The following is an 18,199-nucleotide window of genomic DNA, read 5'->3' on the forward strand; positions in this document are numbered from 1 at the left end:
CTTGACATTATCGAACACAAGGGCATTGTTTTAACTTTATAACCAAATTACATAATTAATTATTTCAATTAACTGACTTTTATATATTGACCTATAAGGTATTCAGGTGGAAGTTATGTTTTCGACTTTGGCTTGGTGTAATATGGCAATATCTAGTTAAAAGCTAGCCAATATACTACTAAGAAATTTTCTTAATTTTGAAAGACATACTTTACTTTGTCCGTGATTTATCAACAAATTAGTGTGACTCAGTTTCATCAATCTGAACTGCATATGGTTTATGAGGGTAGAATACCCGGTGGGAACACTTGGTCGAAAAGGTGTAACAGCTTTTTTCACACTAGTCATCTGGAATGAGGTTTTTTCCTAGGTTAACCTTATGTATACCAAGCAAATGACGTGATGATACCTACTATAATGGTCCCAGGCCTCTTGCATCGTGCCCCAATCCTTTCTTTCTCTCCAGTTCTCCGAGGTGTGTGATTCCCCGAGGACGTCATCTCTCATGTGTGTGTGACGGGGTAACATGGCTATAGATGCCGAAATTCCTAATCGTAATGTGGTTAGAACATAGCTAGGTGACTTGAAGTTCATATAATGCATTGTACATGGAAATAAATAAAATTGACATTGCTTTTAGTTCTTACCAACATTTTTCCCATTCATAAATTACTTCAATAATGTACTTCATGGTCTTTGTCATTTTACGCCCAGTTAAGTATTCGTCAGCACTTCATGTGTAACCACGGAGCATTTCTATTGAAGTGAATTAATAATAATTTCCCATTTGAAAAATTGTTCTTACGTCATTACTACTTGCTGTAGAAAATCATTGTAGATTAGTTTAGACAACGATGCAAACAAGACCTGAATTACTTACATCAGATTTTCAATTTATTCTTGTTTTGCGTAACGAGTATCGTAAACGTGATCAAAATTAACAATTTACGGGTATTTTGAAAGCTTCATACCATTATCCTTAAGTTGAATTGTAGCAATCTTCAAGAAATGCATTATTCTTGAAACCTTTTCGTACAATTTTATCTGAATTATGTGGGGGCGCAAGTAGTAAGCTTTCAGAACCTCTTTAACTTGCCTGTTCATAGATAAGCTTGGATGAACTGTATATATGCACTAACTTGGGGGAGTTTTGTGTACTAATCCAACAATTTTTCTTCCTTCACATTAGCAGTAGGCAATGTCACGAAGTCATTACTATAACTACACAGTAACTATAATAATAAACATGACATTTATTTGTAACGCTTGGTATATAAGAATGGAAACTATTTAACATAGTATATGGATAAGCTTGTGCTGTTGTGGATGTCACTGTTATTAGAATCTTTCAACACTGTCTCGTTTCCTAGAGCTAATTACACAATATAGGTAACGGTAGGCATCAGCTGTCTGGTGCACATGTGAATCTCGGAAGCGCACACACACATACACGTGGCTAATTGCACCTTCTAAATTACTTCATAAAATGTGGAGTGCACGCTTGAACTTAAAATTTGATCCCGATTTTATTGGCAGTGTTTAATTATCGTTAAACTAATAATCCTTAAAATTTTAAGAACTACTTCATCTACATGAGTAATAGCTTTTAATAAGGCGTTAGATTATACATAATGCAGATGTAATCATATTGATGACACGTTGTTTTGAAAACATTCGTGTTCTTACCTTAGAATGATGGAAGTTTCTTCAGAGCACTTGTTTGCATTTGCTTAGGCTTTTTAAAAACCTACGTTAGTTACTTAGTATTAACTGCAATTCTTAAGCAGCTTGATCTGTTAGCATAGATTATGTGTTAGTTGTTGCGTATAACTTAACTGATTGGTCAAAATCACTTGTTAGGCTGTACATGTTCTGAAAACAGTGTTAAAATATCCCTTAGTACGCAAGAGATATTTTTAGGAGGTTTTTTTATTTATGCGATTAGAACACAAATGCAAAATTAATAGAATTTTTGGTACAATGGAAAATGTTCTTTACTATTGTTTATTAGTATGTTATACTTCCACGAAAGTTCTCTTAGCTGAGTTGATGAATACTAGTGTTGCCACTTTGAGTTAATTGAACAAATGACGATATTCTAAATAAAATTCAACTAAAATTTACTGAAATGCGTTAACGCGTTTACAACGAAAATGAAACCTCTTTGTAATTCATTACCGTTGTACTCTACTGTTGCCTATGTTTATAATTTTTAGTAAATATACGTATCTGGTAAGCTCAAATTACTGTTTGCTAAATTAAATAACTAAGATTAGTGTGGTTTTACTTGAAGAGGCCTGCATTATTTTAATTGGCGTAGGCTGTGATAGACACTACGGTATCAGTTGTAAATTTTCGGAAATCTCTCCTCATAAATTTTGTTACAAAATTTTACACGAGGAATTTCGCGGAACTCGAGGCCTAGAAGAATTGTCTGAACTCACACTAGTGTTTTCTTTTGTTCAGACATGTGTTTGTCTTGATTAATTTACATGGACTACTTTTGTACATTCGTTAATTTACTTCTACAGTCTGTATTTTTTTTTTTAGTGGATTCTCTCTTAAAATAAGTTTTCATAAGTCATACATCTGTACAGAAGTGACTCAAGCATTCAGTAATTACCTAAAACTTATTTATCAGGAAAAGTAAATCTACTTCGGAAGGTGACTACACATGTACTTCAGGTTTAGAGGAACTTTGTGGAACTCACATTAGTGTTTTCTCTTACTCAGACATTTATATACAACATTGGATGATCCAGGCTAATAGCAGTCTGGTCAGGAAAACTCTTTCCTGGGCTGTAACGCCAGGAAATCTCACTTGATATCCATTGTTTGTATACATTGATCATTGTATATTTAAAAAAAAAGTTACAATGACTGCAGTAGTTTAGTTGGTTAGAGCACAGTAAGTTGAACACAGTAACATTTTTCTATTTATTTTTCAATATAAGAATAAACTTTATTTCTTTTTCCAGGGTACGTGTACATGAATGGGGACATCGCGAAGATCCCATCAGGGGTGGTCTATCCTTCCACCCCTGATTCAGTTGCAACCACAGCGTCAGCCAATGCGGATTACAGGTACGTTTCAACTAATCACCTGATTAAAGGTTTTTTGGTTTTAAGTTTCGGCGTTACTAAAATTTATTATTGCGATTTATGTTTTCTGCTATAGAGAAATTTGACGAAGATATGTAATTCGTCGTCAAATTATTCTTTTTTTCATTGAAAGAATTTACTCAGTAAAGGCAGATTTGAGAAGCTTCGTGAAAAATGATTTCCTTGGTTCACGAATCTTCCGTATGTTAGTAACTGGTTATTGGATGAATTCTATGATTTGATACAAATGAACTATGAATAGTTACCTTAGTGCTGTTGTACTGTGCGTTATATTAAAGTAAACAACTTCATCTGTATGGATGGTCCAATAAGTTGAAATTCGAGAAACTATAACAGTGAAAAACGGTGTTGGTATACCTGGTTGTGTTTAAGGACACCTACACAGTCGCCAAACCGGGCTAACTATTTTATTTTAAAGTTTCTTAAGTCAAAAGTTTTAGTAATACATGTCGCTTTTCTAAAGGCTACGTATCATATTTTCGCTCCTTCTCCCCAGAAAGTCTCGAACGTATTTAGAAGTTTTTGTTTGGTATTTGTGTTCACAGCTTCTTCGTTCGCATCTTCTTTTCCTAAACCCCGACTTAAAATATTCCATTTTTCTTCTGTTTCTTTGCTTTGCTCAGAACGAAATATGGAGAACGGAAGTTGTAGAACCATTCCGACCTAATTCTACACAATAATTAATTTCTTCATTATGGGCGCTCTGATCTCTTGTAATTCGTCTTACGAGTGTTCCCATCGGAAGCACTTTATTTACACTGCGTCTTGAAAAACACATGATCTTACAACTTCTCGTTCTTTCAATTAAAGGAATATCCCCGATAAATCTGTGATAGTACATTCGCTACTATACTATGGCCGCTATGTCTCTGGCTCTGACAGCTCTGCACGTGGACAAAATAATGTTGCCAATTTGTCGTGGGTGTAACCGCACACGCTAAGAATAAACAGAAAAAGCAAGCAAATAAACCGAAATGAATTGCTTAATAAATGCTGAATTTTCATGGATTTTTAAAACCTTCCGTGTAAGGAAACAAACTAAAAATAGACAGAATTAAACATAAAGTAATCGAGTAAACTGACATACCTTCGCTGCCTACATGTATTCGTCACTATCGATAGGTTGAACTCCACAATCTTGAAATAATTCGTCAGAGTTAACTGCCGAAATTTCTTCTTTATCGTCATTGTCGTCACTGCTATCGTCACCATCACCCAATTTTATGATTAAATCTTCTACAGTTTGTTCGAAGACACCTTCAGCTTCCCAAGCTTGCTGCATAATTTTCCACGTAAGCTCAACGGCGTTTTTCCAATTATTCGGGGACACTTTCTCGATCGCCTCTATTACTAAATTTTTCACGTCATCTACACGAAATGTTTTATTATGTTGAGCCACATAACCTTTAACTTGAGCCCAAATTAAATCAATTGGGTTAAAATGGCAATGATATGGTGGAAGTCGAATAACTGTATGCCCGTGAGCCTCAGCAATTCCATCGATTTCATATGATGGCTGTCTTGGCTTATAGATTTTTAATAATGCTATTAATTCGGCTTTTTTCATATCTGGTGATACTCCAGGAACATTATTTTTTTCAAGCCACCTTATCATGTCCTCCTTTTTGCTGTTCGTATTTGGAGGTTTATTCGTTTGAACGGAATGATAAGCCGCGTTATCAAGCACGATTACGGAATTCTCGCTAATATTTGGAAGTAGACTATTAACAAACCAGTCTTTCAAAGTTGTGGAATTCATTTCCTCGTGATAATCACGAGTACTCTTTGATTTAAAAAGCAACATTGCCTCAGGTACAAATCCATGCATAGTCCCGGCATGAAGCAAAATAAGTCGACTTCCCTTGCCAATAGGTGTCTTCATTGTCCCTTCGGATGTATCGTCTGTCCACGCACTGCTTCTCGTGTGTCCTGCATTCACCCATGTTTCGTCCAGCCATACTAAGTTTTCCGGGTTCATTTTCATCATCACTCTCAGAAATTTGCACCGACCCGCAACAATATCGCTTCTTTCCATAAGAACTTTTCTTCCAGAGAATTTCTTCCACCTAAAACCAATTTGCCTTAACACAACACTCAAGCTTGTTTTCCCTCCCTCGAAAAGCCCTGCTTCTTTCAAGGACTTGAAGCTTACCGCGAGTCGGGAATTCTTTCCTTATATAATATTGATAAATGTGTTGCCGTATTGCGTCATTCTGGAAACGATCTAGAGACGTTTTAACATTGGGTCGATTTCTTTTTTTGCCTGGAGTAACCAAAACTGCCGAAGGAGAATTCAATTCTTCGGGACATTTTTCTTTCGTTATGTTCTTAACAGTAGACTTTCCCACACGAAGGGCATCAGCCACTCTGTCCACCACCCTCGTCACAGGGAGAAGAGGGCCACCATTATCGCGCTCTTTCTCGAAATATTTACGAAGTTTGTATATCAATTCTTGGCTTTGTCCTTTATACACTCCTATTTTCTTTGGCTTCGGTTCTGAAGAACTAGCCATTGTCACTACGTAATTACAACAATATTCTTAACAACACACCCAAACACACAAAAAGAAAAGAAAAAAAAAACCCAAAGTCGCAAAAACCAAACACAATCTCAAAACACTTTTCACTCAACTATGCACAAACAAAAGGGAGAACACGAAGCGGCAACAACGTCTAGTTTCCATGTCAGAGCGGTTACAGCTCGGTCACTCATTGGACCTTATGGGGGTGTGTCAATGTAGTATCAACCCTCGCTTTCTCTTTCGCATAGCTGTCAGAGCCAGAGATACAGCTGCCGTACAATAGTGAATTTTGTCAATGAAGAAAGAATGTTCTGATCTAAATGTTTTCCTACGTATTGTTACAACATTGAAATACTTTTCCCAGGAAATGTCTCCGCAGTAGCCACATGCGAATGTCCCAGCGCATGCAGATGAATTGCAGTGTGTTCACTGCTTCCGAACTTCGAATTCCAACAACGGATGAAAAAGATATGAACAGTTTCAACTGGGATGTTCATTCGAATCTTGCAAATCGAGAGTAGTCTTCAGTGGAATTAATGCTATTTTAAGCACAGGAAACTTGCAGAAACAATGTTTAGGGAAAATATATAAATGCAAGTAAATCGAAAATGTAAATTAGGAATAATCGAAACTATTCAAAACTGTTTATTTGATCCATGTGAATTTGTCTGTATTCAAATGATGTTTACGCCTGAATTTATATTAAAGTAAGTTGCGCTCCGCTGAAGTTAATTACTTAAAAGTGTCGGCTAAACTATCCTGGTGCTTGGTGCTTGACTGCCTCTATATTTTATATTATTCACATTATACTATATTTTCATAGTATCCATACATCTTACGATGTGAAGCAGAAATAAGGTGGGGTGGCGTTGTCATGCCTTTCTAGAAGAGCTTAAACCCACCGCACTGGTCTAGTGGCTTCGCGCATGCACCTTTTGTGCATAAGGTCCCAGGTTCGATTACCAGTGGGAGAGCATTGAAATTTGAACCCATTCCACCATTTCAAGGTTTACGTCTCATATGGACTGTATGCTGAAAAGTGACGTTGAATTTCAAGAAGAAGTCCTTTCAAGCATAATATAAATTTCTTAATCTGTAACAATTATTATTTCGGTCCCACTATAGAAGTATGATAGCAGATGGAAAGCATTTTTCTTCTGATTAAGTGAAAAGATTTATATATATCGGGTGTTCTAAAAGTGGCGCCCACGGACCACAGGGTACTATTTTACAGGCCAAAATAAAGCGAAAATGTTATGATTTGCCCTCCAGCGCCTCCTTCAGCCGCAATAGGGAATCAAAATTTCACAATGTGGCAACGTCGCAGATTAACTTGGAGCCATTAGCATTACTCTACGAATACAACAAGCAGTTGAATCGATTGCTTCTCTAATAAATGATGCTAGTGTTAATCAATATCGACTTTAGCTGCTATCTGGAAAGAATCGATGTAACATTTTAATAGATTGATAGATCTAACCTATGGGTCTTTATTTGCGACGTTGCCATATAGTGCAGTTTGTGTCTTCAGACTGATATATATGTTTGCTTTATTTTGACTTGTAGAATAATGCTCTATGGTCCGTGAGCGCCATTTTTAGAACACCCGATATATATATATATATATATATATATATATATATATATATATATATATATATATATATATATATATAGGGGTAGACAAAAAAAAATCTAAAAACGCCTCATACAGGACACGTAAGTTTAGCCCTCCACTGTACAACACGTATTGCGGGTGCCGATCGTGTTTTGTTTTCAATGTGTCATGTGGACCTTCCTTTTCCGTCAGCAGTAACCAGTTCATGTGTGAGTATCGTGGTGTGAAAGTGGTGCGGTAAAATGGGCGACCTGACAGACTTCCAAACAGGAATGATGGTTGGAGCTTCAGTGGCAGTGGCGAACATTGTGGGGTATCGAAAGACACTATGTCCAATGTCACGAGGGCATAAACAATTCATGGACAAACGACGTCTACAAAGCACAACAGTGGTCCAAAGACGATCCTGTCAGATAGGGATCGGAGGGCATTAAAACGGATTGTAGCAGCTAAAAAGAAGACCATTGCCATGAAAATTACGTCTGAACTCAATTCCGGTCTACAGAACCCGGTTTCATCGAAAACAGTGCGACGGGAACTCCATAAAATGAAAATTCATGGCAGGGTCGCTATCGCCAAACCCCTGGTCACAGCAGTATATGCGAAGAGGCGTATCCAGTGGTGCAAGGACCACAAAGCGTGGACTCATGAGCAGTGGAAACACGTAATGTGGTCCGATGAATCGACCTTCATCTTGTTTCCAACAACCGGTCGTGTTTACGTATGGAGAACACCGTCGCAGGCCTATGATAAAGATTGTCTGCTCCCAACTGTAAAGAATGGGGGTGGTTCTGTTACAGTATGGACAGTGATATCGTGGTTTTCCTCAGTTCCCATCATAGCCTTGCATGAATGCTAAGTTCCCATCATTAGCCTTAGCAGGCGTATGAGGCCATTTTCGGGGACCAGGCAGGTTCTATCCATGGCCCAAATATTGTTCCCTGATAGTGACGACATCTACCAAGATAATTTGTCACCCTGTCACGTTGAAATCATGGTTTGATGAGCAGGAGCTATCACACCTCCCCTGAGTCCCAAAATCACTTGATCTGAACAACATTGAGCCATTGTGGTCTGAGTTAGAAAGGAGTGTTCGGTTTCATTACCATCCACCAGCATCCCTTAAGGAACTGCAGCATGTTTCGGCGGAACAATGGTACAAAATTCCACACACCACAATTCAGGAACTGTATACTTCCAATCCACGTCGGATCCAGTCTGTTTTGGACGGAAAAGGAGGCCCCACATCATACTAGGTATTATTTTCACACTTTCGCAAACGTTTTAGATTTTTTTGTCCACCCCTATATATCGCTGTCTCAAGAGCTTAAGACTTTAGTATGAATACATCAAATTGCCAAAGAAGCATATTACTTTAATTAGCGTTCACAAAACTTCGGTTATAATGGAGGGGTATCCTAATACGTACTAGTGAGATCATAGCCATTCTGCTACTTCCAAGGACAATAGGCGAGTTCACTACGAAGGTGGGTCGAACTGATTCGTGCAATCAGTAGAGCTAATTGAGTAGTAAAACATTAAAAAAAAAAAAATCTCGATTGGGTTATGAAAATCGGTAACGAGACGTTGTATACACATTTCCAACACTGCATGATAAAGCACTTCTAGTTACAAGCAACCACAGCAAATTTTATTGCTATGATGGTTTAAACTTAAATTTAAGGAGACTGTTTGATAACAAGTTGTTGATTTGTTAACAGATGCTTATATAAGGATTAAAAACGCGAACACGAGGTAAATGAGTCTGCAGTTTCGGAAAAAATATTCAGTATCAACTAGATGGCGCATATTTCGAATAATAGGGACCGATGATTGCTATCTGGGATTGCCAGCCTTCAGCTGATGTAGATTTTATGGAACAGTTTTGCTCCCCACAATACATTGGACTCTGATAGTATGCATTCGTTAAAGCTGGTTACAAGTTACATGCCTATATACCGTTTGAATCACTTCTTAAATTCGGATTTAATTTTTGCTATGAAAAATGTGTTGACTCAAGTGGCATTGCGTTCATCCAATGTTTTGGCGCAATTTTTTTTTTTTAAATCAGACTAGAACACGGTATCGTTAATATTAAACTATGTTAAGTGAGATAATTTCAGAATCTGATGAGTTAGAGGTTTTTTTTCCAACCATAGTCTGCATAAATTGTAAGTTAATTTATTTCATTAATCGTCAAACGGCTAACAATGAAATTTGCTGTGATATGTAACAGAAGTGCTTCACTATGCAGTGATGGAAATATATCTACAGTATAAATTTCTCGATTTCCCGAGAGTGATTTGCGTTAAAAAAAAAAAAAAAAAAAATGTTTTAAATGTTATTGTTACACAGCTCAAATTATCGCTGTTGAGTGCACGAATTAGTTCGACTTACGTTCATGACACCTACTGCCTTTATAGTATCAAGTGGATTTTTGAATATTTCAAGTGTTAGTTATTTCTGCGTATTACGTGTATATTTTCACTATCTTACTTTGAGATTCGTCTTCGAAATAACGGGGCAATACTAAAAGACTCGCTCATGATATAACAAATATAAAAGACTATGGTTTTCGTGGGATAGCAAACTTTATATAAAACAGAAAGAAAAGAGAAAAAAAGGAAATTCTGCTTTTGTTTCGAAAGATTTGTACTTTTCATTGTAAAATAGGATATCATGACACACATCCTTCCACGAATATCTTTCAAGGTTTGAAGAATTTAAGTCTTGTCTTCACTCCAATCGTTTGTAAAAGACAGTGATGTATTCGTTCAAGTTCAGATGTTGAAATAATATGATTGTACTCATATTTAAGAATAAACTAGTTAGTTACGTACCAAAAACGGGCCTTTACGTTTAAATACCAAGATACGAAGCGGAAGCAGCACCCTTATGAAAAGGGGACTGGGATTACTAAAATTTGCAATTTAGTTTTGAGCGAATTCAAACAGTTTTCATTAGGCTTGGCTGATTTAAATCAAGGGGTTTAAACTAGCTGTTTTTTGTTTTTTTTTTTAAAAAAAAGAAACTGGTTTAAACCAAAAAGAAAAAAGAACGAAAAATGCTTTAAATCGTGTGAACTTCATGGTGACGTTTCCACATATCAAACCATCTGCATTAGTTTTATATCCTTTTTCCCTTTTAATCAAGGTGTCCCATGTTCAATTCTCGGTCGAACCACAACCCTTCTTTCATATGTAAACCAAGTAGCGGTTTGGATGGCACTTTGAAGCGAAAGTCTTTTTTTATAACCTCGGTATTACATAAAGATGTTAAGCCTAAACATACGAAACGAAGCCATATTGTATATTTTTGCTTGCCTGAATGCTTGTTGTTTTATAAAGGAGCAAAGGTTGCCTAAATGTATTGATAGACATTGGTAAAATTTATCGACTGCCTACGCAGCTTCCAACATTAGCTTGGATTGGACTTACTTTTAATTTTATTGAACGATATCTACATACTAAATTTGGAATTTAATACCTCAGTTTTAGCGTACTGATTATGATACGTTGACCTTAGATTTTACATGCAAAGCAATAACAGGATTTGCTTTCCATTTAAAGTAATAACAGGATTTTCCCAATGGCTAACGCGGGAGTTTCCCGATTTATATGTAATTCTGTATAATGGTTTCACTTATGCAACTATTTATCTTTTTGTCCTGAAATGACTCTTGACAATTAACAAGTATGTAAAGATCAGTACAGCGTATTTTTATCAGGAGACCTTCGTGAGTGAGTTGGCAGATTCATTGCATTTGTGGCCAACTAGTCCCGGTTTCAAGTCCAAATGGAGGACAATTTCTCTCGGAGGTTAGCCGGGAAGCTGTTTGGATCCCGCTTTAAGCTTATAAGACCCCTTCCAGCGTAACCCTGTTGTTGCATACTAACAGCAAGGCGAAACAAACTTATCTCTGTCCATACGTAATATAAATACATAGAGCAAATAATTTAAACCAGTAAAACCCATGGCTTTTGCCAACCCTGGTTTTCATATCCATTATCGAATTCCGCTATTTTCAAAAAAAGTATTCACCTATACTGTAGAAGGCTACTTCACGAATACTGGATATACGTTAAATGCAGTTTAGAGAAGTCATTTGGATTTTTATGACGTTTGTATAGTGGTTTTTAAAATGCCATTACCATTAAGGCTTCAATTCATGTTCACGTAATAATGTAATAACTTGATAACGTGATAAACGTAGAATTGTGAGATGATTTTGTAAAATAGAGCTTTTAATATTAAAAGTTTTTAAATGAACTGATATTTTTAAAGTTTTCACGTAGCTCAGACATTTTTGAATGTGAGAGCTGGAAAGATAGCTGTTTAATAGTATCATTAATTCAAATAAATATTCTATGTACTAGACATTTTTCTTAAATGTCTGATATTTTTGTAGTTCATGAAAAGAAAAATGTAAAATGGTGAAGAGTTTTAAGATTTCTGCGTAATTTCCTAATTCTAACGAAAGACTTTTTTTACTTAGTCATTCAGTGCTGTGCTAGTATTTCTAATTATAAAGAAGCCAACTGGTACAATCCACAGCAAAAAACCTGCAACATGAGCATATAAGTTTATTGTGAAACTATGCCAAACAGCGCAGGGAATCAACATCACGTCTAAGTGGCATGAATCACGCCAGAAGAAACCTCGGCGTCCTCCCCTGCACACTTATTTTGGAGCAAAAGGCTTCATCGTTTCACAATAAACTTACATGCTCATGTTGCAGGTTTTTTGCTGCGGACTGTACAATCGAGTAGTGTAAAGTGAGGGCTTATCTGCAAGGTTGAATTCTACTCAGAGCAAGGGTGTTGCGTATTGTTTTTTCACCGTTCGTTCATTTCTCATAATTACCTTTTAGTGTAGAGGGCACAACCTTGGAACGAAAATCCCAAAGATAATTAAATTAATAACTCATTATCAGGAAAACCTGAAATAGAACAACTTCTATTTGTAGAAATAACAAGAATTAGAAGAAATAATCTATGACGTAGTGGACAACTGACTTCATTGGTCTTTTAACGCTACACACTTGATTGCCAAACTTGAAAGTGCTAGTCTGATACATAATATAATATAATAGCTTCTTAAAATGAAGATTAGTGTATTGGAGTATACTAGTTAACACTCGTTTGCTCATTTAATTTCACATAAAAGACGTTTGTTAACATTTCAATAGGGTGTAAATAAACCATATTACATTTACTGCCCCGATGTTCCCTTCAGGTTCAAGGAAATAAAAGTGAATAATGGAATGGATTTACTGATAAAGTAGGCTGAAGCATGAGAACTGTGAGAACCTACTCACGATCTCCACGACAAAATTCCCGTCCTGTTATTAACTGTAAATAGTTTATCACTGATCGTACTTGTCCGCGTGTGTTGGAAATTCAAATTATTTGTGGCTTGAATGTAGTCCGACCGTCGCGGGAAAATGAATTTACTGAATGTAGTTGTGAAAATAGAATGGATCCAACTCATAAGGCTAGGTTGTGTCTATATTGTAAACTATTACTGTTAATCACTTTGAAAATATAACGAACTATGAAGCTTGCTTTAACAGTCCACCTTGTATTCCGGGCTAACAATTCCTCTCTGTCTTTGAGGACTTCCTTGGTCTCATTTTCAATGCAGCTTCTGCCCACTTAAACATGATTACAGATAAGGCTCGAAAAAGTTTCTTAGCTAAGACGCAGGGTTGGCTGGTTTAAACAATGGTTTAAACCAGCTGTTTTTTTTTTTTTCTTCAAAAAAATCCAACTGGTTTAAACCAAAAAACGAATAATGTTCGTCAAAGTGTAAGTGTTAGTAAAATCGTAATGAACACACATTTGTCGGTTATCACGTTTCATTCGTTTATTATTCGTATTATATTCAGACCTAAATTCCCCATTCATTACTCGAAAAGATGATTCTACAAAAGCAACTTTTTTATATAAATTTATGAATGTTTCTTTTGTAATTTTTTTATAGTTTATTGTTGTTATGCAATTGCAATCAAAGGAAAATTCTAAATATTGTTTCGTTTTAATAACAGGGTTGGCGAAAACCATGGTTTTTATTGAAAAAAACAAAAAAAAATTTTTTTGGTTTAAACCCGGTTTTTTGGGTTTAAACCCAGTTTTTTTTTTTTTTTTTTTTTTTTTTGTTTAAATAATTTGCTCTATGTATTTATATCACATATTGACCGAAATAAGTTTGTTTCGCCTTGGTGTTATTATACAACAATCGGGTTACGCTGGAAGGGGTTACATAAGCTTAAAGCGAAATCCAAACCGCTTCTCAGCTTACATTTCCGAGAGAAATTTTCCTCTATTTGAACTCGAAACCAGGATTGACTGGCGATACGTCTCCAGGCCCGTAGCCAGCCCTAAAACTTACGGGGGCCGGCTGAAGTTAGGGGGGGGGGCGATCCAACCATATGATAGTTCATCACCATATTATAGCTCTTTTGCAAGTCTACTGTAAAACTTAGGGGCACAGCAAAAATTTAGGGGGGGCCCGGCCCCCCTAGACCCTCCCTGGATACAGGCCTGTACGTCTCCCGACTCACTCACGAAGGGCTCCTGATAAAAGTACATTGTACTGATCATTACATACTTGTTAATATAATTGTCAAAAGCCATTTCACAAGGACAAAAAAATACAGTTGTACAAGTGAACCCATTATACAGAATTACATATGAACAATTTCAAAATACTGCAGAATACGGAAGAACTAATTTAGTCCAAGTTTATTTTACTACAACTTTTTTTAGTCCAAGTTTAAGAAATACGACGACTTAATTTGCATATCAGTAAGAAAAGTGAAGAAAGATAGGAATTATTTGAATCCAGTTTGGTTCTGACCCATTTATACATAAATAGATACCAAAGACACTTCTGATTTCAATAAATGCCTCTGGTGGGGTTTTGTATGACCCTCTTCCCCCCAAAAGTACGGCACTTCGATGTATTTTACCAACAGTAAACATTATTAAAACGAAACAATATTTAGAATTTTTCTTTGATCGCAATTGCATAACAATAATAACAAACTATTAAAAAATCACAAAAGAAACATTCATAAAGTTATAAAAAGAACAAAAGTTGCTTTTGTAGCATAATCTCTTTGAGTTCTTTGAGTACTGAATGGGAAATTTAGGTCTGAATATAATACGAATAACATATGGGAGTGAAACGTGATAACCCACAAATGTGTGTTCATCAAAATTTTACGAACACACACTTTTACGAACATTTTTTGTTTTTTGGTTTAAACCAGCCAACCCTGTTTAATAATGTTTATTGTTGGTAAAATACATCGAAATGCCGTTCTGTTTGGGGGGGGGGAGTCATACAAACCCCACGAAAGGCATTTATTGAAATCAGAAGTATCTTTGGTATCTATTACGTATAAATGGGTCAGAGCCAAAGTGGACTCAATTAATTCGTATCTTTATTCACTTTTCTTACTGATATGCAAATTAAGTCGTTGTATTTCTTTAACTTGGACTAAATTAGTTCTTCTGCACGTGAAGTATTTTGAAGTTGTCTATATGTAATTCTGTATAATGGGTGCACTTGTACTACTGTTTATCTTTTTGTCCGTCTTAGATGATTCTTGACAATTATATTAACAAGTAGGCCTATGTAAAGATCAGTACAACATATTTTTATCAGAAGTCCTTCCTGAATGCGTCAGCAGACGTATCGTATTTGTGGCTAATTAGTCCCGGTTTTGACTTCAAGTGGATCACAATTTCTCTCGGGTGTAAGCCGAGAAGCGGTTTGAATTCCGCTTTAAACTTATGGGACCCCTTCCAGCATAACCTGGTTGTTGTACAGTAACACCAAGGCGAAACAAACTTATTTCTGTCCATATGTGATATAAATACATAGAGCAAATTATTTAAACCAAAAAAACTTTTTTTTTCCAATAAAAACCATGGTTTTTAGAACCCTGCTAAGACGCCAGTTGTAAAATCCAGGTGCCACAATAATACAAATCAAATTTTATCTATGGGTCCGTCATATTTTAGTCTTAAATCATATACTAATATATAAAACAAAAATACAAGCTTGCCTTCTGGCACAGACTTAAAAGCAATGCAAATAAGGTTTTAAAAAGCAGTGGTATTTATGTCCATATCTTGTTTCTTTGAGCACTGAAATATCAATTGTCCACTTTCTTGACGGATCAAAATTCCAGAATGAAGGACCGTTCGTTTTAAGGTCAATTGGGAACTTCGTAGATACATTAAAATGTGTTCTTAATCCATTCCATCATTAATAAATCAGAAATAATGGCTGGTAATAATATTAATAATAAATAAAAATAAATAAGACTGCACCAGTCTCGTATTTCCAGTGGCGACCTGGTGTCAGTTTCCCAGCCTTGATTATAAATTCTGTCGATCCGTATAACCGCATGCTTCAACCTAGTCTTTGTAAAGAGGAAATAAGTTGGTTCTGTCCACGCTTTATGAAAATTATTAGTTGTGAATACTGTGTTACATGGAAAGTATAGCTGAAAGCTAAAAATGCGTTCCACATCTGGAAGTAGGTATTTTCGTGTAAACTTACGATAATTATGAAATGTCAAAGAGTAGAACTTAATGATAGTGGAGACTCCTACATCATTAACCAGCATCATTTCAAGTTTGAATCCAGTAGGCAGATCCAAGAGTTTAATTGCTGTTTTCTAAAGAAAGTAAATTCCTAAATTAAAATATTTCGTTACCAATGGCGAAAGGCATGTTGTGCATTCACTAGTTACCTTTTTCCTATTTCGGTTCTTCCCATGAAATAGCCAAAATGGCATGCGCATAAAATAGCCAAATTTGAATTAGGATGGAGACTTCATAAGAAAAGGAAAGAAAAAATTCTGATCCTTTTATTTGGAAGTACAAAAGCAGTTTTTCACAGCGTGTGGCATTTGTATTCAGAAGTTAGAGTGCTGAATAGCAAAGTAAAAGGATTACAAAGCATCCTTAAACTATTGTAATGGAAATAAGTTTTAACGTTTGTATCGTAAAAACATGAAGCTGCATCCAACAAAGTATAGGATTTTAAAATGCCAAGCGTAGGCTTTCGTTGAAAATTAAGTAAGGTTTCGAAACAAGTATGGTCCAAGGATATTTTTGTAGATCTGCAGTCTAAACAAGAGCGTGAATTTCTGATATATAATTTGTGTGTGTGTGTGAGTGAGTGAGAGAGAGAGAGAGAGAGAGAGAGACGTAAAAATTAAATCTAATCAGAGCAAACCCTTATTACTAAGCTGTTAGTTTTGGCTACAGCATGCTTGGCCTTAGATTGTACTTCCATAACGTAATGAAGGCAATGATGTTGAAACTAGTACTGATTGGTAATCAGAAGTACAGTGAAACCTGTCTTTAGCGGAATCGAGCGGGACTAACAAAAATTTCCGTTAAAGTCAGGTTTCCGCTTAATAGAGGTAGCCCTTTATTTTTAAAAAAAAACACACATATGCTTATAACGGACATACTGAGAAAACATATTGTTCTACGTAGCTTGTTCACTTACAGTACTTCTTTCTTCTACTAACTAATACACACACAAACAAACAAACAAACACACACACACACACACAAAACTTAAAATGAACACAAAATATGCTATGTACACGTTTACTGTATTTTTCCAATAGTCAAACAAGGTTTTCTGTATGCATTGCTGCTTGACTGTTCGCAAATGTTGTAGCCCGAAAAACTACACTAAGTAAATCAGTCGTTATTCCCTAAGGCAAATTGTTCAGAAGGTTTAACAAAAGAACGAGGATTTATCGCAGACAGTGTAATATATATGTTTGCCCCTCATACAACATCTAAAAATTTTCTAAACGCTGTAGTCCGGAACTCAGAATTTTCCGTTATTAGGTTTTTTTGCTTTCCGTTGTCCGCGTAACACAGTTTCCGCTTAATGAAGTGACTTTTACATATTTTTTTACACCAAAATTCATGGGACCGTGAAATATTTCCGTTTAAGACAGTTTTCCGTTTAATAAAGGGTCCGTTGAAGGCAGGTTTTACTGTATTTGCTTGGTCAGATTTTACTATAAGTTATACTTAAAAATGCATTTTGATTGGTTCAGTGATTACAAGCATGTCAAAGACCAAACAAAAGTTCCAACTAGGTTCGATATGAAAATCACGTGTTATAAGTTTTAATTTACTCACATTAAAATAATCCTTTGTAAAGTGAATCAATAAATGATAATCGTTAAGCGGTAATAACCCACAATATGATGTAAGTTTGCAATATTTCATTCAGATTTATTTCATGTTTTTACTTTTTCGCAAACTATTTTCACAACACACATACAAAAATAATTTGCAGTAGTAGCAAAAATATTTTCTAATTGTAGGGCCACTCTAATTAAGTACATATTCTGCACTTAAAAAAAAAAAAAAAAAAGTATTCTAAAAATAACAAACAAGAAAATATCGACTTATAGGCCACAAATGGATGTTATCTTTTCTTTACTAATATTAAATGTTTACAAAATCTGCTCCTAATAATTTAGTTAGCGTTATTGAAATGTTTCTAGTTGTTCATAGCTCCTTCAAATCAATACATTTGTCTTGCTTAAGCGACGAAGGTTCCAAAAACAGAAGTTCATCTATTTTCTCTTTTCTTGGTCAACTCTTAGGCGACAAAGAACCCAACAACAGGTAGGGTAACGAAATCACATTATTTCAATAAGTATTGTTTTGAAAATAGTGAAAAAGGTAGGCGTGAATAATGAGCTGTTTCAAAGTAACATATTAATTCTTAGTGACCTATGAGAAACTTGCAGTGGAAAGTCCTGTCAAGATTTTTTCCTGGTTTTTCGTTAGGTTGATATTAATTATTGACAAAAATTGTTGAAAGTATGAAATTGTGCTCATTTGCTTTCATAATTACGTAAATGCCTCTAAGATCAGAT

At 35.6% G+C, this 18,199-nt stretch overlaps 1 protein-coding gene across 5 annotated transcripts in view; it reads left to right on the plus strand.

Moving 5' to 3' along the window:
• The window catches only part of LOC145673856 (uncharacterized), a 558,369-nt gene that overhangs the window by 322,609 nt on the left and 217,561 nt on the right, over positions 1–18,199 (plus strand). For all 5 annotated transcript variants that reach the window (XM_081743633.1, XM_081743634.1, XM_081743630.1 and 2 more), the window contains one exon: positions 2,979–3,084. In XM_081743633.1, coding sequence (XP_081599759.1) covers positions 2,979–3,084 — 106 coding nt within the window. The remainder of the gene's footprint in view (positions 1–2,978; positions 3,085–18,199) is intronic.

This window comes from Thermobia domestica, chromosome 17 (assembly GCF_964235325.1).
Source record: "Thermobia domestica chromosome 17, izTheDome1.hap1.1, whole genome shotgun sequence".
NCBI lineage: Eukaryota > Metazoa > Arthropoda > Insecta > Zygentoma > Lepismatidae > Thermobia > Thermobia domestica.